This window comes from Cicer arietinum, chromosome 6, assembly GCF_000331145.2.
Source record: "Cicer arietinum cultivar CDC Frontier isolate Library 1 chromosome 6, Cicar.CDCFrontier_v2.0, whole genome shotgun sequence".
NCBI classification, from domain to species: domain Eukaryota; kingdom Viridiplantae; phylum Streptophyta; class Magnoliopsida; order Fabales; family Fabaceae; genus Cicer; species Cicer arietinum.
In genome coordinates, this window is record NC_021165.2 from 51,324 (window position 1) to 72,881 (window position 21,558).

At 27.9% G+C, this 21,558-nt stretch overlaps 2 protein-coding genes across 2 annotated transcripts; one reads left to right on the top strand and one right to left on the bottom strand.

The window, feature by feature from the left end:
* Window positions 1–517: 517 nt before the first annotated feature.
* LOC101515680 (CASP-like protein 2A2) lies at window positions 518–13,268 on the bottom strand. The gene is made up of 3 exons (XM_004503028.4): window positions 12,943–13,268; window positions 4,590–4,704; window positions 518–946 (listed from the first exon to the last, which is right to left on the bottom strand). Exons 1-3 carry the CDS (start codon window positions 13,185–13,187, stop codon window positions 656–658), a joined length of 651 nt encoding a protein of 216 aa, XP_004503085.1. The 5' UTR covers window positions 13,188–13,268; the 3' UTR covers window positions 518–655.
* A 3,957-nt stretch (window positions 13,269–17,225) lies between these two features.
* LOC101488439 (uncharacterized) lies at window positions 17,226–18,415 on the top strand. The gene is made up of 2 exons (XM_004503029.4): window positions 17,226–17,597; window positions 17,903–18,415. Exons 1-2 carry the CDS (start codon window positions 17,341–17,343, stop codon window positions 18,249–18,251), a joined length of 606 nt encoding a protein of 201 aa, XP_004503086.1. The 5' UTR covers window positions 17,226–17,340; the 3' UTR covers window positions 18,252–18,415.
* The last annotated feature ends 3,143 nt before the right edge of the window (window positions 18,416–21,558 follow it).

Below are 21,558 nucleotides of genomic sequence, written 5' to 3' on the forward strand. Positions count from 1 at the left end.
TTTTAAAATTAGTTCGACAAGAAGACTAACATAATATATATATATATATATATATATATATATATATATATATATTATTAATATTAGATTATATAAATAAAAAAATATATAATTTATATAATTTTTAAATCGAAAAGATCGATTATTTTAGAATAAATAAGTTAATTATTATGATAGGAGTCAAATATTAATTACAATAGAAGCAATTATTCATCCCATTTCATTATAACTATCTCATTTAGAAACTATCCCTATTTAGATGAGTTCTAAGTGAGCTAACTATCTTTCAATTTCTTAATGAGTGGCCTCGTAACATATATAGTAAAATCGTATAGGACACTTATAGTTAACAGGTAAAACAGGTTAATTAAGTCCATCAATGAACCATATGTTTTACAATTATATACTTAATATTATTTGGCCATATCTCTCTAGAAATAGAGAGATTTCTACCGTAATCATATTACAACCCATAACTATTCGATCTTAACTAATGATATATATAATATAAACTGTCTGATATTAAATTAACTATTGAAATTGATTACTGCGTGATAACACAAGTGCATGGAATATGGGTCTTATCTCTGTTGAGTAATAAACATAGATAATGCGTTATTAAGTACTAATATATTATAACACAGCAACATAAGTGTCAGGCATGAAAAGCAGTAGTATTAATGTTGTCAATGCCTGTAGTTGCAGTGGGGCTGGTTGGGGCTGGAGCATCATACTTGGTGAACAGCTTGTATGACGAAATGAGTGAAAGAAGCACATAGCAAATTAGTGCTACAAATGTGATAGTTATTGATGCTGTCACCTTATGACAAAATCGACCAAAAGGCTCACAAGCTGACATCCATAAAGTTGCATCGTCTCCATTTTCAGCTAGGTACACCACTTCCGCAGACGAAGCTCCAGCGCTTAGCATTATATATGTTAGTACCTAGAATATAGAGAGAAAAATGTTTCAAGTTTTTTCTTTTGATCATTATACATATAAAATCCTAAGTTTTTAGATTGGGATCAAATGACTTATTGAATTTCATTATTTATCCATTGATCATAAAACTGGTTTGAGGAAGAAATAAAAATAAAAAGTGTGACTATATACATGTAACGGATAATATAATATGCCACTAAAACAACTGCTCTAGAAATTTCTATAAAAAAATGAAACTTTTGCTCATAAAAAACCTCTAAAATTTTATTTAATAAAAAAACATCGTATTATAATATTTTTTAAATTAAAATTAATAAAATCTTATTTAATATTAACATTGCCTCAATAAATAATAAAAGTTGACACTACGCCAAAAATGACATTTAACAGTGCCCCTTTTACAACGCGCTTGCTAAACACGCGTTGTTGTAAATATATTTTAAAAATAACGGAGCCTTTTACAACGCGTTTTTGACAAGCGCTGTTGTAGGGTCATATGACGTTTGTGCATAATGTTATAAGGCTTTTACAACGCTTTTCAAAAAAGCACTGTAACATGAAGCACTTTCGCGTATTATTTTACAGCGCTGTAACGATGAAGATATGCAGTTATTAGGCGACGCTAGTTACGTGGCATGGCCCACAAACCTTGTTGCCCTCGAAAAAAAGATTCCCAGAAACAAATCAGTTACATCTCCCGAAAAGGTTTGTCACATTTATTGCCTAAGGTTTGTCATTTTTTCAGATTCAATAAACTAACATTTTACCTCATTTTTGTAGGTCCAAATAAATAAACCACCCCTGCAGCCAAAAAAAGGCAGCAAACCTCAAAAATTGGAGGTTAATAGAGCTGCCAAATCACAAAGGCCGGAGGGTAATAAAGCTGTCAAACTTGCAGCAAAAAAGAAACTGGATCGGGGAAAATCGGTCGATGTTGCTGCTGCTCCTAATAAAAGTCAGCCACGCCTTGGTAAATACGGGGCGTGTCTTGACATCCAAATAAAAAGGAACATGGGCAGCAGCGACGATTCGCGCATCGTACACATGAATAAAGATATATTTGGAGATGAGTATGTTGAATATCTCGAAAAGGAGCACATATACGAACTTCTCGAACATAAGGAGCTCAGTGCTACTGTAATGAGCTTGTACATAAGGTAAAAAATACTTTTAATTGCATTTATTGGTAATTAATTAAATGTATTGGTAATTAATCTAGTTTAAAATTTTCATTGAAGGTTTTTGTATGAGAAGGTCGTGTGCACGAGGAAATTGTCAAATAAATACTCATTCTTGTCTCCACATAAGATGTCGATGTGGAAACTCGATCCAGACAATGTAAAGAAATACATTGTAGATATGTTTTTAGGAAATATAGAAAATGATAAATTGTTCTTGGCACCATATAATTCAGGGTACGTAATTTTATCTTTTTTAATTGATGAGAATTTAATTTATTAGTTGTGTATAAACAAAATTGCTTAACCAATTTTTTGTTGTTGTAGGGCACATTGGGTGCTATTTGCAATCAATGCGGTCTCTGAAGTTATATACTATTTGGATCTCGTGCATGGCAATTACAATAATCACTCCGAAATAAAGATTATGCTCGACACGTAAGTAATATTCATTTATTTCTTATATATATATATATAAATAATGTGTTTGTTCATGCTATAATAATCACATTTATTCATTTGATAGTGCCTTAAAAGTTTTTCGAGCTCAAAGAGGTGCTACAGTGTCGAAGCAAAAGTCTAATAACATTACATGGATCCCAATAAAGTGCCCTCGTCAAACAAATAACATCGATTGTGGGTACTACGTATTGAGATTCATGAAGGAGATTGTTGAGAAGAATAAAACTATTATCCCAGAAACGGTACGGTATTTTCATTATATGATTTTCATATATAAATTATCTATATATTTGATACTAACTTAATATAATATGTTCAATTTTTATATTGCAGTACTTTGACAATTCCAGTCCATCATATTCTGAGGAAGATCTAATGGAATTAAACGAAGACTGGTGTCAGTGTGTGCTTGACATGCAAATTATTTGATTTTCTGGGAAATAGCTTGTTGTTGGGCAAGGGATTTGAATATTATATGGTAGCTAGTGCATATTATGTATATTCTGTTAGTTATTATATGTATATGATCATAGGACACAATATATGAACATGCATATGGATCTGAATGTAGTTAATTAGGTTGTAAATTACAGAGTTACAGAGTTACATATATGTTAATTAAGTTACAGAGTTTTGTTTTCTGTTCTACTGATTGTGTGAACTGCTTATGGTATTTGAATATGTTTTGTTGTTGTGTGTACTGATTGTGAACTGATTTTGGATCAAAATAATTTTGGATAAAAAGATAAAAGACAACGCTTTCTAAAAAAAATGTCATAAAAAGCTAAAAAGCGTTTTTCATTTCAAATATTTAATTTACACCGTTTTTTTTTTTAAAAAAAAAACACATTTTACAGCGCTTTTTTTAAAAAGCGTTGTAAAATGTTGTTTTAAAGCGCTATAATGGTGTACATTTTACAGCGCTTTCTTAAAAAAGCGATGTAAACTGTACACACAAAAGCGCTGTAAAATGCAGACCCATAATTCATAAAATGGGTGTATGTTTTACAGCGCTTTCTCGAAAAAGCGCTGTAAAATGCAGACCCATAATTTCATATAATGGGTGTGCATTTTACAGCGCTTTTGTTAAAAAGCACTCTAAAAAGCAGACCCATAATCATATAATGGGTGTGCATTTTACAGCGCTTTTTTGAAAAAACGCCGTAAAATGTGCATAACAAGCGCGCGTTATATTTACATGTTTTATAGCGCTTTTTTAAAAGCGTTGTTGTATCTTTTACAACGCTCGATACCACAGCGCTTTTGTTTTTGAAAAAGCGCTGTAAATGGATTAAAAAAAGCGCTGTAAAATGCAGTTTTTCGCGTAGTGTGAATTTATTATCAATGAAAAAATATTATACATCAATTATATTACTAAAAGAATATTATAAAATATCCAAAAAAAGTAATTTTAATAATTTTATTAAAATAATATTATAAACTTTAAAATATGTAATTAAAATTCATTTTAAAACTCTATGTATATTGGACCGAGCTTACAAGTGAAAGTATAATGAATAAGCATTACTCTGCACCCCTGCATCTAAACATGTTACCTCTAACGTGAAAATACAATGTTGTCCTTTATAAAACCTTCAATTTTTTTAACTTCTCATTTTTTCACTTTTTTTTCAAAATATTCGAAAGTTTCCAAAGTCTCGAAATTTCAGAATTTTCGAAACATTCAAACAATTCAAAACTTTCAAAATAGAAAAATTTCGAAATTTCGAAATTTCTAAATTTAGAAACTTTCGAAACTTTTCAAAATGTAATCCTTATTTTAAAAATTTTCAGATTTATAAACTTTCGAAACTTTCCAAATTTTCGAAATGTAATCTTTATTTAAAAAATTTAAAACTTTTAAAAATATCAATTTTGAAACTTATTATAAACAATTACAAGAGTAAAATTGTATTTTTTGTATCTTGAGATGTGACAAATTTAGATGTGGAGTACATGATATAACTCTTATAATGAATTGTTCCGGTAAAAGGGAGGAACCTAACCTGGTCAAGGAAAAAGAAAGTCCAAGCAGGAGGCAGAGTGGAACGGGGGACAGCAACTATGACCGCTGAAAGTAGGGAGTAACCTGCGCAAATTCCATTGGCATGCACCAAATACCTGCAATGTTGTTACATCAAAAGCTCAATTATTATTAGTAACCAAAGTATTCAAAGTCAGCTATCAAGAGTAAATCGTTTACAAATGCCCGAACTCCAATTCCATTTGCCACTGCTAATCACCAATGCATTATACTAGTATTATTATATACAAACACACGAGTAAATCAGCATTTCGATTTCGAAATTATAAGGGCACAACATTTTTCGGGTGCAACATTTTAGTTACTCAAATTTATTTTTGAACAAAATATTGAGATTTTTTTTCTTCATATATTCCATTTTGATTTTCTTTTCCTTTAAAATATTCTACTTTAAAATTAAATTAATATATTGAAATGTTATACTTTTTAGACTTTAAAGAGTTTACTGCTGAGAAATGCCACCATGTTCATGTAAATGATGTTTATGTTTTTTTTCTTCTATTTACCAGGTCACATCTTGTAAACCATCTAGATGTATTTTTTTTAACAAATAAAAAATATATTAAATTAATACATAAATATACTAATTTTTTTTTAAAACTAAATTATATTAACAAAATCCAATAAAATATATTAAATAGAAGAAAAAAATACTTCAAGTTTTAACTAACCATGTCCACATAAATGCTATCAGTCCCACATCTAAGAGGTCGTCAAATTTGTTTAGTTCTTTAAACGACATAATATTGTTTTGATTGATCTTCAATTTAATTATGTTACTCATTCATCGTTTCCAATTATTAAAGGTGTATGCAACTCAAATCATTTATAATTTGTGTGTGGATAAGAGTTACTATCATTTGTCTCTATATAATTTTGAGTCATGGGTTTATACATGAAATCAAAAACAGTTATGCCAACTCATGAGTCGTGCAATGAGTTCCAAACACATTATAAAAAATCCCACATTATGTCAAATAACCAGAAGTTTATATTTCTAGCATTGACGGAACGTAATATCGAGTTGACATTTCTGCAGGTGTATGTATATGTGGTGGTGGTGGACCATAATATGAAACTTTTGTAGAGGTTTGTAGGTGCGATAACGGTAGACCATAATATAGAATGTATGGTTCGATACGTAGGTGAGGCGATGATGAAGATGGTTGAGTGGACATGAGAATATGTCGACGGTTGCAAACGTGGAACACACAAATATTGTTTGACATAAATAAATAATTTCGTGTGTTGTATAAACTAATTAATATATTTTTTATGTGTAGTAAAACACCTTTTACAAACCGGCCTTGCAATATGTGATTCTCGCGTTCATTCCAATGTTTAATCTCTTTCTTCCAAACTCGATCCGAATTAACATCAATGTCACACTTCATGTCGACATGGTAGGTTTTCATGTCCTCTAGTGGTTTTGGTATTTGTTGATGGAAGTCAAACTGAAGTGTGACTCTATATGTATATTATTTTTCAACAATATGGTAACAATGTGTCAATCTCTTTCTCGGGAACGTCGTCTTTGAACCTGAGGTACGATCTCCAATAAAACTTATATGGAACAAGAACAATCTCAAGTCATTCAAAGACAAGTTTGGCGACCTCTTAGATGTGTGACTAGAGACGTTTAGGTGGACATAGTTAATTAAAATTTGATGTATTCTTCTCAATTTAATGTATTTTGTTGGATTTATTAACATAATTTAGTTTTTTTTAATTATTTTTATTATATTTTACGTATTAATTTAATTTATTTTTCATTTGTTAAATATATATATATATATATATATATATATATATATATATATATATACTTATATGGTGGTATATATATATATATATATATATATATATATATATATATATATATATATACTTAGATGGTGGTATTGCCATAATGCGACCTTCTAAAAGAGAAAAATAAATATTTCGTATGATCGCATTTCTGTCCAACGACCTCTTAAAAGTATAAAAAAAAATAAAAAAATAAAGATCATTTAGGTATATTAGTTTCAAATAAGGGTATTTTAGAAGAAAACAAACTTTAAAATTGGATATTTGGAGGAAAAAAAATCCAAAATGTGCACTTTTTTATGTACTTTTTGTGTTGTAATTAACTTCAAATATGCAAAATCACTCTTAATTTCCTTAAATTCATACGTTTTCCAAAGTTTGTTAATATAATAAAAAGTGTATTTTGTTGTGATCAATTTAAGTTTTATAAAAGTTAGTCAGTTTTAGTCGTTGTCAATTCATTTACTTGGTAAAAACACTTGTATAAATAGTTGATACACATCCATAACAAGTTAACGTGAGAAATCACTTTTCTCCATTCTCTTTATTGTCCTTTTCTATAATCCAATATGTTCTAACAAATTGGTATTCAGAGCTTAGGTTTGATGTTTGGATTGAGTAATTATATATGTGTCTGATCTTGCATCAGTGAGGGTGAGTGTATTTTGTGAGTGGGTGTGAGAAATGCAAACGCGAGCGACTTGTGAGAAATAGTTGGAAATAGACATTTTTATGCTAATTTACCCATTCTTGATGGCAAGAATTGGAATAAATGGTGTCTCCAAATGAAGGTGATCTTTGGATATCAAGATGTGCTTGAGGTCATGAGTGGTGGTTATGTTTTTCATTCATCAGTGCGTGGATTCAAAGGTATTCGAGAAGATTGCAAAAGCTGACACTTCGAAGGGTGCATAAGACACTTTGGTAAAATGTTATGGTGATGATCCTAAAGTAAAAAAGGCGTGTCGTCAAACCTTGAGGAGATAATAGCAATTGATGCATATGAAGAATAATGAAAAGATTACAGATTATTTTACAAGATTGGGGACTTTTACTAATCAAATTAATACATATGGTGAAGAAGTGACTAAGCAGATGATGGTTGAAAAGGTATTGTGAATTCTAACTCCTGAACTTGATTTTATTGTGGTTGCACTTGAAGAATCAAAATACCTCAGTACAATGAAAATTAAGGAGCTTCAAGGGAGTCATGAAGCATATGAATTGAGTGTGATTGAAATGAGTTCTGAAAGAGAGGTGAGTCAAGATCGTCAAGCTCAAACATCAAAGAAGGGTGAAAATGAAAAGAAAAAGTGGGACAAAATGAGAAATTGCAAAGGGAAATTTCAAAAGAATGGCAACAATTTCTCACCAAACAAAAAAAGAGGCAAGAGTGATGATAAGGTTGATTCCTCGAATAAAATAGAAGGAGTTTATAGAAACAATCGTGGCAAGAAATGAGGGTATAATAAAAGAAAGATTTAATGTTTTAATTGTGAAAAATGGGGCCACTATGCAGACAAATGCCGGTATAAGAATAAAAAATCAGAACAAAAAAATCACTAAGATGACGCAAATAGGCATGGCAAAGGGGCGGGGGCGGGTTTTGTCTCCCCCACCCTTGCATCCAACTAGTGAGGAAAAAAAAAAGGCAAGTCAGGATTTTCCAAAAATGAAGCTTGTACTGAAGTCACTTACTTCCAAAAATAGGACATTTCTCACTAACATCAAGACAATTGAGGTGCAGTGCATATTAGGAACAATTATAAAGCATAAGGATTGACTTTGGCATTTGATGTATGATCAACTAAACTTTAGAAGTTTACATGATTTAGGAGTTAAAGAGTTAGTTGTAGGACTTCCAAAAATTAGCATACCGAAAAAGATTTGTGAAGTATGTCTAATTTGCAAACAATCTAGAAAATGTTTTAAATCTCAATTGCCTATGAGATCTACTAAGTTGCTATGCGTCATGTATTCTAAAACTTGTGGGCCATTTGAAACTTCCTCATTGGGAGGCGATAAATACTTTATATCATTTGTGGATGAAAATAGTAGGATGATGTGGTTGAGGATAGATGGAGATGGAGGAGGTAAATTTACTTCACAAGAATTTAAGAAATTTTATGAATCTAATGGCATTACACATGAAGTAACAACACTTTATACTCCTCAGCGTAATGGACTTGTTGATAGAAGAAATAGGGCAATTTTGAGAATGAATATTGAGACTAGAAAAACAAGATAGCTTATGTTCCTTCTAGTTCTAATGTAACACTGTTAGTAATGTTAGATGAAGATACATGACAAGAGGTAGAAACTAAAGAAGAAGTATTTAATACAAATTAGACTCTTAGACAATCTCAAAGACATAGAGAATTTCCTAGCAGATTAAGAGATTGTGAGCTTATAGTAAATGGTGATGTGAATTCAAATGGGGAATTTGTACACTTTGCCTTGTTAGCTGATGCATAACCAATCAATATTGAAGAAGCCTTGGAGACACAGGTTTGGAGGAAGGCAATGAATGAAGAATTACAAGCTATATAGAATAACAAAACCTGGAAATTGATTGACTTGCCATTCAACAAGAAAACTATTGATGTGAATAAGGATTTTAAAGTGAAGCTCATGCCAAGAGGAGAGATAGCAAAATACAAAGCAATGGGTTTTGTGCATAAATCTGGATTGGACTATATTGAGGTATGTGCACCAGTTGCAAGGTTGGAGACTGTCAGGTTAGTTGTTGTTGTTGCTTGTAATAGAAACTGGTCCTTAGACCATTTAGATGTAAAATCTGCATTTTTAAATGGTCCTTTAGAGGATGAAGTATATGTTGTGCAACCACCATTTTTTGTCATTAAAGGAAAGGAGAAAATGGTGTACAAATTGAATAAAGCTTTATAGGGGCTTATGCAAATTTTAAATGACATATTTAGGAGAATTAGCATATTTTCTTGAAATGGAGTTTGTCAAAGGATCAAGTGGATTGATTATGCGCCAAAAGAAGTAGATACAAGATGTTTTAAAGAGGTTCAACATGGAATCATGCAACATTGCAATCACACCAACTAAAGTAAATGTAAAGTTAGAAATTTTGAAGAAGTTGTAGATTCAACTATGTTTAAATAAATAGTTAGGTCATTGTGATACATATGTAATAGTAAGCTTGCATTTTGTTTTTTGTGGGACAAATTAGTCGATTTATTAACAAACCAAAAGGGTCTCACATGATTGCTGCTAAAAGGGTATTAAGATACCACAAAGGAACATTGGAGTTTGGTGTATTGTTTCCTACTGTGGCAGATCAAAATTGCAGTGTCTTGAGTGTATATTCTGATGTAGATTGGTGTGGTGATCGAATAGATAGAAGAAGTACCACACATTATTTGTTTTTATTCCTTGGAGCACCAATCTGTTGGTGTTCAAGGAAGCAACCTGTGGTGGCCATTTCTAATTGTGAAGTTAAGTACATAGTTGGTGTGTATGCATATGGTCAGGCAATTTGGTTGCATTATGTTCTGAAGGAGCTAATAATTAAAGTTAAGAAGCCTATGAAGCTATTAATTGACAACAAACCGACTATAAATCTAGAAGAAGAAAAAATTAGTCTATCATGAAAGGAGCAAACATATAGAAGCAATGTTTCATTTCCTAAGAGATCAAATACAAAAGTAAATTTAGTTAGCTGATGTTTTGACTAAAGCATTGGAGAATTATAAGTTTTTTATGTTAAGAAGTAAAATAAGGAGTAGTGCCTATTAATGCCTAAATTAATGGAGAATGTTGTGATTAATTCAAGTTTTATAAAATTTAGGCGGTCAGTTTTAGTTGTTGATAATTCAGTTACTTAGTTGGTAACAAACACTTGTATAAATAGGTAATACATATGCGTTGAGAAGTTAACAAGAGAAATCACCGTTTTCTATATTATCTTTTTCTATATTATCTTTTTCTATAATCCAATATCTTTTAACATATTTTAAGTAAAAAAAAAGTGTATTATACTCTCCTAATGAAATTTAAGAAAGAAAAAAAATTAAAAAATTGGTATCTCGTCTAATTTTATATCAAATACGTCAATTTTTTAAATATATTTTTATTTATGATAATCAAATAAATTAAAGAATAAATCAATTAATTTACTTTCTTCGTCAAAATAATTCTTTAGTAAATATTCACCACAACTTGTGGGAAGATCAATTTAATGTTACCTTATGGGTACAATTATAAGCAAAAAAAGTGTCTATATTTTGCATATTAAAATATGGACAAATATCAATTTATGTTGGCACATTTAATGTTATTATTACAAAAATACTCGTTAACCAATTTTTTGATGTTGTGGGAAGATCCCAAGTATAATTAGGGATGAATGAGTAAATTTATTTTACTTTTTAAAGAGAAAATATATTTTTATTGCTCACAAAAAAACATTAATGATAGATTGGTCCCTTACAAAATAAATGACATTGTTTACTTCCTTACAGAAATAAATTGGAATACTTTAGTCTTTCTATTAATTTTTTTCCTAGTTGATATTTTTATTCGTTTTCAAATCATGACTATATTACGTGACATTTCACTTATTATATTAAATGGTTCATATATATTGTAAACAAAAATAATTATGGAACATTTAGGTTTTTGTTATAATTTTTTGAGAACAATTTGGTTCCTAATATTTTATTAAAAAAATTGAAAAACTGATCAATTTCAAATTTTGTTAATTCTTATTTAATTTCAACTTTCTTTTAAGATCATGAAATGGTTAAGATTGTTGAACTTTAATATATCAAATAAGTACTTATTCGTATTTTGGGTTTTGAAACTATATAATTGTTAGTACATTTGTGTTTTGAATTTGATGGTGGAATGATTTGTTGTCATGTTGTATGATTGTGATGCAAGTTGTAGAAACATGTTGCATGTTTGGAGTTGTTATTCCAAATTAAAAGTGGGGTTCTCTATTTGAAGGATTTTAGTCACAATTTAATCCCCACAAAATACAAAACTTCCAATTTGTTCCTTGGAATTTATCAAACTTCATCCTTGTATAATCAATGAAGAAGGTGAAAATTAAAGAAAATTGAGCATCTTCGAAATTTATTAATTTATTGATTTTTTTTTTAAATATAAGACCAAATGACTATTGAATTTTGTTTTACAATGCTCGAGAACTTTTATATAAATCAGTTGCCGGAGAAAAACGAATTGAAAAACTTATTAAGAATAAAATTGATAGAAAAACTAACATTTTCTGATTAATTTTTGTAAGGGATTAAAATTATCAACTTTTTTTTTGTCAATTTTTGTCAAAGACTAATATGTGCTATGTTTTTTTTTTATTAATCTTCACTATTTTTTTATATGAAATAAAAAAATTAAACACCCTTGACTATTTTTCTTAATAAGTGTAAGAATATTTATTTTTATTTATAAATGAGTTCAGACGTACATGTTACTAGAAAAAGTAAAATTAGCTAGATAAATTTAGAAAGGAAAAGCATTAATTTCATCTCAAAATCCATCACTAAATTTTGCGACGAGGAAATTTTTCAGATATTTTACTTTTACATCATCTTTCTACTTAAAATTCTCTTTTGTACTCTATATTAAAATTTACGCATGTCTTAATTTTTTGACTTTGAGGAGATCACTTTTTTTTTACGAGATTGCAACTTGCAAGGAGGGGATGTGATCACTTGGATAAATGATTATATCTCGGAGATTTGACTATTTATTGTTATTTTTATTTTTTTATAATAAATAATTAATTGTTAATTTAATAAATAAAAAATCAAATTATATTAATAAAATAAAATATATTTAAATAAAATAAATACATCAAAGTTAATGCGGTTGTATAGATATGTCAAAACAATCAACGTACTATATTATTTTAACAATTTTCTTTTAATTCTCTATTAACTTTATATTTTTTTTATTAAATGTATTCTATTTAATTTTATAAATATAATTTGGTTTTTTTTAATTATTTTTATTTATTAAATTAATGATTAATGATTTGATGGCAATAGATGCAACCTCCAATTAAATAAATAAAAAATCACGGCCGCGTTTCCATCCAGCGAAAATCTTGAAGGTAAAAAAGAAATAGAACATTTTATTTTATTGTATAAATTTCAATGTATATGATATAATAGAGAATTTTAAATAAAAAGATATGTAAAATAAATTCAAACGAATTTTTCTAGTCACTCATTTAACTTTTTCTAGTTTATTAACTTAAATTAAAGGCAAGATTATATCAAAGATCCTTAGTACATATACTCTATCTTTTTCAACTGATTTAAGTCACTTATCTTTTATAACATGCACAAATTATTTTTTGTTTGTCAATAAAAATGCATTTTTTGTTTGTCAATAAAAATGCTGATGTGACAAATCACATAAAATTATTATCAATATAAGCTAATAATAATATTTAACTATAGAAGACTAATTACTGAAAGTTGATTTAGTAATTTATTTATGTTTTATAGTACCTGAAAGCTCCCAAGTCAGTGTATGAAAGAGAAGTGTAATCATTTTGTTGAGAATTCTTAACCATTATGAGAAGCGCTGATACACATAGACCAACAGAAAGCAAACGCAGTAACGTCTCAATAGTATGCAGCATGCTTGTTTTGTTAGTACCTTCTCCTACTAACGGATCCTCTCCTACCGTTTCAGTCGTACTAAGTTGTATAGGAGATGTTCTAGATGCACCTACACCACTCTCTTTCTCCATTTGTTTAGTTTTGCATGTAACAGTATCAGAAAAAGTACTATTTAAGGTTTGAGGGTGGAGTTTCAAGCATAATTAATTAATAATGGTTAGATATGGAGACACTGATTTCGCCATCAATGTCATTATGGCAAGTCACATGTTACCAAAAAAAGTTGTTATGTGATTTGTCATATTTCTATCCTTCATTTTCACATTCATCGACCAACAACACACGTCTTCATCGACCAACAACACACGTCTATGGCATATTTTGTGTAAACATAACATGACAAGAGTATTTAATACTATTAAGATAATAAATTAACATTTCAGATTGTTTTCATATGATATCTCTCAATCATACGGTACTCTAGCGTGTTGTCTAACCGTACATATTCCATTTTACCTTTCTTAATTTTTCAATTTTAAATTTTTTTATAATTTTATTATATCATATCTAATTATTACATTTGTGAAATAAGAGAAAAATAAAATTTATACTTGTATAGTGTTGATATATTCTTCTTTTGTTACGATAGTATTCCGATAAATGATTGATATGGATGGAATAAGAATATAGAGTAAAATTAAAGTATAAATAAATGAAAATTTATAAGTAATTTTAAATGGGAGATTTTGAAAACAAAATTCATTATTCTTGTATACTCGCAACAAACAATAATCTAGCATGTATGTATGATATGGAATTTATAGTTGGGAAGAAACATTAGTCTCTCTTATTTAATTTTTAGGCTTAATTGTAATTTTAATTCTTTTATTTTTATTGAGTCACAAAATTGATCTTTCTATTTTAAAAATCGACAGTGTTGGTCCCTCCTTCTAATTTTGTAATTAAAAAAATTACGTGAAATATTTTAAATAGCGTGACAAATATGATGGTGTAGAATGATTAATGTATTTTATATGACCTATAATATATATTTTATATTTTAAATTTAATTAATAACATATGAATAATTAATGCATCTAGATAGTTCTATATTATAGAATTGTATGTCACGTCATTAAAAATATGTAAAATCATCGTTTTTTAGTTTAAAAATATAAAAAATTGATCAAAATTGTCGACTTTTAAAATAAATGGTCAATTCCGTGAATTAATAATAATAAAAAGACTAAAAGAACAATTAAACCTATTTTTTAACTATATATCCTCCTATAATTTAACTCTTACTCCAATGTTGATGTAAAGTTTAATTACATATATGAATTAACTACATTACAATAATAAATATATAATATATAAATGTAACGATGGTTAAAATTTACGGAAAATAGTACATTTTCATGAGTCATATTCAAATTAATTTGATCATCGTTATATGTCCAAGGTTGATCATCGTTTTATATATATATATATATATATATATATGAGATGGAAAACAGAAGGAAAAGAAGGGATGAACCTCAACTTTAAAGAGAATAAAAGATAGAAATAAAGAGAATAAAAGAGAGGGAGGAAGTTACACTTCGAATATTTGAAATCCTATAAATCAAACTACCCACTACCCCCATGGACGAAAACTTGAAAAGCTTAAATTTTTGTGGGAAGGATTAATTTGTGAATTCATTTTTTAGTTAATCTAAACTAGTTTTTTATTTGTGTCTCAATTTTGTGCTCTATATTTAGAGAAATAACATATTTCTAAATTATTAATTTTTATATAGAGTGTATTGCATGTGCCAACAATTTAAGAAGAATAACAAAATGAATACTTTGGTCATTAAAGGAGAATTATTAAGTGGCAGAGTAGATCAAACAGTTCCATTTTTTGACAAAATAGGTTGTTTGGATACCATTTTGATTTTACTGTCGTGTTGGTCTATATCTAGTTTGATATACACCAGCGAGAAAGTGGTGGAGTCATGTATACGTACTCTATCTTTCAACAATTTACATATTAACATATTTTATATTCGAAACAATTTAATCGACTGAAACTTCAACAAATTTTAAATTTAAGGTAGTCTATATTCTAACAATTTAATTGAAAACTAAAAACTAATTTAATTGCACAATCACGAGTTTGGTACCGGAAAGAGCATAAGTTTTGGTAGGGTATAGTAAGAAAGAAAACAGGGGAACAAAAAGGACGCATGTGGGGGCTTTATTGTCATGGAAAGAAGGATAATAAAGCGTGTTTGTTTGTTTGTTCAAAATTCGAAATAGGTTGAATTCAACAACATTACTCAGTGGGCGCCGCGCTAGTAATAGCGTTTGCCGTTTGGTTCAATTCCCATTTGGTTGGTTGCGTTGCGTTGAGCTGAGCCACAATCACAACGCAGCTCAAAACGGCTAAGCTTGCACAAACCTATCCGCGTCAACACTTTTCGACCTTATCCACACTCCTTGGGACCTCCCTCCACTCTCCACGCGCTCTTCTATTGCCCACACCATCCTCCAATCCTTTTATTATATTATTTTATGTAAACTAACGGAGAGATTATGGAATTGATTTTTTATTATTTATTTTAACCCTTAATTATCAGCAAAATGGACATTAACTTTATTGAAAGATAAATAAAATATAGTACAAAATTATTTAAGTTAATAATTAAATTTAGATTTAAAATGTTTATTTGAATTAAAAAAATTGTTTTGCTATGGACAAATTTGTACATAACTAAAATTTGTAATTAGTTTTGAAGTTTTATTTATTTATATTTTATTTTCAAATTTAAATTTTAAAAAGGAACTAGGTTGTTGATGATAAATTTATCTAGAAAAATATCCAATCAAAATTAATAGTCACATGTAGTTAATTTTAGATTTAACTCATTTTGTCTCATAATAAATATCACATTTATAAAAAATTATCTCAAAATAAATATAATTTTTTATATAATATTAAAAAAAAATTAACTGTATTATTTAGTTAACTAATATTATATACTTCACTTTTAAATATTTCAATGTCTCTAATTATAAGCATCACTTTAAAAAAAATCAGTCCCTAAATATAAACTACTAAGCACATTTATTATTTATTTAAAAATACCCTTATCTAAACTACTAATTATTATTTTATACAAATTATATAATTAACATCTATAAATTTAAATTTTTCTTATTCTATCATTTAATAGTATCATAGTCAATATGAAATTCAATTTTACCATATATCATAATTCAATATCACTGAAGACTCTTTATAATTCATCGAAATTTAATTTTATTTATCGTAGTATTACACTTTATGTAATAAATACATCAATGTTTAGTAATATTAATTAGGTAAAATAATTATTTTATTTCTTTTTATTTACCGTATGACTTATTTCTTTTATTTTGACTAAGTTTATGATATTTTCTTATGTAAAATAAATAAACAACAATAATACATATATATATTATAAACTTTTATATATCTATTCAATACTTCGTCACTTCGTTTTATCTCTATTTTTTTTTTTACCAAATTTATAATACAATTACTATTTATCTATTTTTTAATGTATATAGTCAATAAATATTTTTCGTAAATGTGATATTTATGGTGACATAAGGAGAATATGGACCATAAGAGTATAGACAATCACGCGCTATAGGGTTTAGGGATGTACCCGGGCAGGTTTTGAGTCAAGAATAAAACATCATAAAGGGTGTACCATATTTAGCTAGGTAAAAGGATAATACTAATTGGGTGGGTTTCAATGGAGTTAGATTTCTTGCAGTAGCTAATCTCTTGCATTCACGTATGGTAATTATCCGATTTCATTTAAATGGTCGAATAAAATGCTGATTTAATTATTATTGTATAAATTAAAATGCTGAATTTGAATTTGAACCGTCTGATTTTAATCAGACAACCACAATTGTGTGAATGCATGACTGCATCATTTTTGTGACTGCACTAAATCAAGATCCGGTCTCAAGAGAGGACAAGCTAAATCATATTCGGATAAAGCCGAATCTTACTATTTCTTTCCAAAGAAGAATATCAACAATAAACAATGTCGTAAATAAAAAAATATAAAATAAATGTTGGTCTTATCCACCACCTCACACCTTCTTTTCTTATAAATATGCAATATGCAATTTAAACATATCCCAAAATATATCAATCCATTTTTAAGTTTCAAGAAAAAGGACACAACTTTGTTGTTGTAATTTGGACTAAAGTGTTTATATTTTGAAGATCAAATTAGTGAGATGGAGCAAATAAAGAACAATCCAATGTTTGAAGCACAAAAGAAAAGATCATTTCATGATGAGTACGATGTTGTCGGTTCTTTCTTCTCTTCCTCATCTTCTTCTGATTCTGAACTTTCAAATGGTTCATCATTAGAATCTGATTCATTTGAAGAAGTAACATCCCCAACTTCATCTTCTTCGTCGTCATCAACTGATCAACTTGTAGCTGATCCATTGAATGACATGTCATCTCTGTTTCAACAACTTCCCATGAAGTAAGCTTCATGACTTTTTATGGATTTTACTTTTTCTTCCCATTTTTGTTTCTCGGCTATTGTTTTAACTTATGGGTATGCTAAATTATGTGTCTATTTCATATGGGTATGCTAAAGTTTGTGTCTTTTTTATATGGGTATGCTAATGTTTGTGTTTTTTCTTATATGGATATGCTAAAGCTGGTGTCTTTTTTATAAGGGTATGCTAATATTTGTGTGTGTGTTTTTTATATGGGTATGCTAATGTTTATGTTTTTTATATATGGGTGTGCTAAAGTTTGTGTTTTTTTAATATATTGGTATAGGAGGGGGCTATCAAAGTTCTATCAAGGAAAGTCACAATCTTTCACTTCATTAACAAATGTGAAGAGTTTGGAGGATCTTGTGAAGCCAGAGAGTCCTTATAACAAGAAGTTGAAGTCATGTAAAAGCTATGGAGAAGGATTTTGTGAGAGGCAAGATTTTTCAAAGTGCAATTTTAAATCAACTAGTGCTATGTCAAGGCTTGTTTCTAAGAGGGGTTCATGTTCTTCTTTGAGTAGAAGAAGGGGCAGTGGTAGTAACTTTATGAGTAGTAGGCCACCAATTCCTCCTCATAGATCATCATCTAGCAGCACCAACAATATGTCTAATCAAACTGCTTTGTTTGCTTGAAAGTGATCATGTGATGTTTTTTGTTTAATTTTATTTTTTGTTTTTGGAGTTGTGATTTGCGGACATGTGTAGAAGATTAATCACTAACTAGGTTCAATTAATGAACACTGTTGGAAAGGGGAAAATGAAATGAAAAGAAGAGTTTTTCATTTTTTAAATTGGAATAGACATAAGCAACATTGATTTGCAATTTTTTTAAGAAATTAATTTTATATTCATCAAAATAATAAAAAAATTATAGTATCAGCGAATTGCAATCTGTCATATGTACAATTTAAGAATTCGTTATAGTTAAAATCCATTTTAGTGATATGATTAATTATAAGTGATCCGATAGTTATCTCTAACTAATCTGTTCCTCTGCTTGAAAGGGATTATGTGATGCTTTTTGTTTTAATCATCTTTTTATTTGAGTGTATGTGATTTGCGGATATCATGTAGTGTTGGATAAATCACTAATTAGTTCTGATCAAAGAACATTGTTGGAGCTTGAAGGAGTAGAGGAGGCAATGAAAAGATAAGATTTTTTTTTTTTTTTTTTTTTTTATAAATTGGAATAGGCACAATCAATTTTGATTTGCAATTTCTTTAAAGACAAAAATTGATAAACTAATTACAGTAGCACAAGAAATGATAAAGTTAGGCAAAAGTGTTTTTACATTTTGGAAAATGTCAAAAATGCAGATGAATGTTCTAAAAACATTGTTTACGAGACTAACATAATAAATTTTTATTGAAAGTTTGTGTATTCAATTTATTGAGAATGAAAATATCTGTTTTTTTAAATAAATAATTCCTTTATTTGGAATTACTTATACAATATCTTTATAGTGAAATAATTCAAAATTTTAAGAAAATTAAAATTTTAGATAATTTAAATGTTTTAATTAAATTTATTTTATTTTTAAATTTTATTATTTAAATAAATGAATTGTGTTTTTTAGATTTTGTTATTTTATAAATTTTAAAAATTGTGATAAAAATAAAATAAAATTTTGATGAAAACTATAATTTGGAAAATTGAAGACCATTTTGCAAATTTTGAGAGACTATTTTGTAAAATTTGAAATTTTTAAAGATTAGTTTGCAAAATTAAAATTAAAAAATGAGATTGATATGCAAATTTAAAACATATAAAGTCAAATTTATAAATGTTAAGAAACTATATGGACCATTTTATTATTCATATTGTATAACAGAAAAAGGGAATTTAAATTTATTAAATTATAAATGATATTTAAAATTTTTATGAAATCTCTTTTATTATTTAAACAAGGTAATTTATATTGAATTATTTGTTTTCTTTTAAAAATTATATTTCTTAAAAAAATTATTTCATCTAAGCACACTATTTAAACATTTGTTAGGATGTTACATCCCACACACAAAGCTTTGATCAGACCGACTGTTCCACAATCATCCTCACATTAGCTCACAACTTAAGTCAATATAAACAGAGAATTTTGATCTACATTTTTAACTGCAGTGAATTTAATCTTTTAATCCAGAAAATGAAATTATAAGAAATTATTTAATTTGTTCTCCCACACTTTATATCGATTTTTGCAATGGAGTGGATTATAGAATTTTTGGTAAAGAAGATCCACATGAGTTTGTAATATACAAGTATTAATAATTAATACTTTAAACTATTAAAACACGATTGATTCAAATAATTGTTCAATGAATAATGTCGGTTCGTAGTTCAATCACTTGCAGATCTAGAAAAGTTATTTGATGGAGGCAACAAATAGTCTATAAATTTTAACAAAAAACATGTTACTTTCTATTACAAAATATATAATTATAACCACAACATAAACTCAAAATATATAAAAAAAATTTATAAATTATAATCGTCTTTTATTAGTTTTATATATTTTGAAAATATTTAACTGTTTTTTACTACCAACAATATCAAATATCTTACTTTATGAGTAATTGAACCACCATTCAATATCTCACTCTAATTAATAATACAGAATTTTGGTTTAAAATTTGATAAAATTTCATTTTTTAAGTTGTACTACGCTATTTATGATCATATATTTCAGGTACAATTGTTGCAAATGAGATCTTGAGACATAATGTGATTTAAATAAATGCAAAAAAAAAATGAAATTTCATGAACTTTTTGACCAAAATTCTGTTTGGGGACCAAAAATTGAGAGAAACAAAATAGGAAGACTACTTTCGTGATTCAGGTAAAATAGGGGTCAAAACTGCAATTAAGCCTAACTAAAATATAAACCACTTATTTTTCTGTATTTGATGCAAATAAGAAACGTCGTGAACATCTCACAGATGAGATGGATCTGGAACTTTCTTCAAATGGTTGTTAGGATTATTGTTTTGATTCGAGTAGAGTAAAAATAGCTCCAATTAAATAGGAGGAGTATTAGGACCTCTTTGAGGTTTTTTGTTTCTCCGTATATCCTCTTTTTTAAAAATTTAATTAAAATCCCCTATTTTAAAAACAAAATTAAATTGTTAGTTTAATTATATTTTTAGTCCTTCTATTTTAGTTGAATCATAAAAGTAGTTCTTCCATTTTATTTCTTTTCAGTTTTTGTCTCCAAACATATTTTTAGTTCAAAAATTTAACGAATTGTCATTTTTTTTTAAGTCACACAATACTATTTATGATCATTGATTTCAGGTACAATTGTTACATCACAAGATCTTAACGCACGGTGGGCCTTAAATAAACACGCACACAAAATATTTTATCAAGTTTTGGACTAAAATTCTGTTTTAGAGACCAAAACTGGAGTGAAATAAAATGGATGACTACTTTCGTGATTCAGCTAAAATAGGGGGACGAAAACTGCAATTAAGCCTAAATTGTTTTACTTATTGGCACACAAATTAATTTTTTATTGCAGTAAAAAGTCGCATTTTTAGTGTAGTAAGAGGTCACATCCCAAATATACGATTATATATTAATTTTTTTTAATTATTAATTTAATTAAAAAAATATTTTAAAAATAAAATTATATTAATAAAATCAAATAAAATATATTAAATAAAACTTAAATGTGTTTGATTAGATGTGTCAAGACAAATAACTTATACATAATATTTTGCCATAAAATAGCAACATCATTTTATTTTGTTAACAACTCCCTCTTATTTTTACTCCGATCTAATAAATAAAAATAAAAATAAAATCTTGGTAATCTAATAAACAAAATAATGATAAAATATTTTTAAAAATTAAAATTATAATAATAAAATCAAACAAAATATTAAAGTTAACACGGTTGAGTAGATGTATCATAATAGATAAAGTGTTGTATTATTTTAA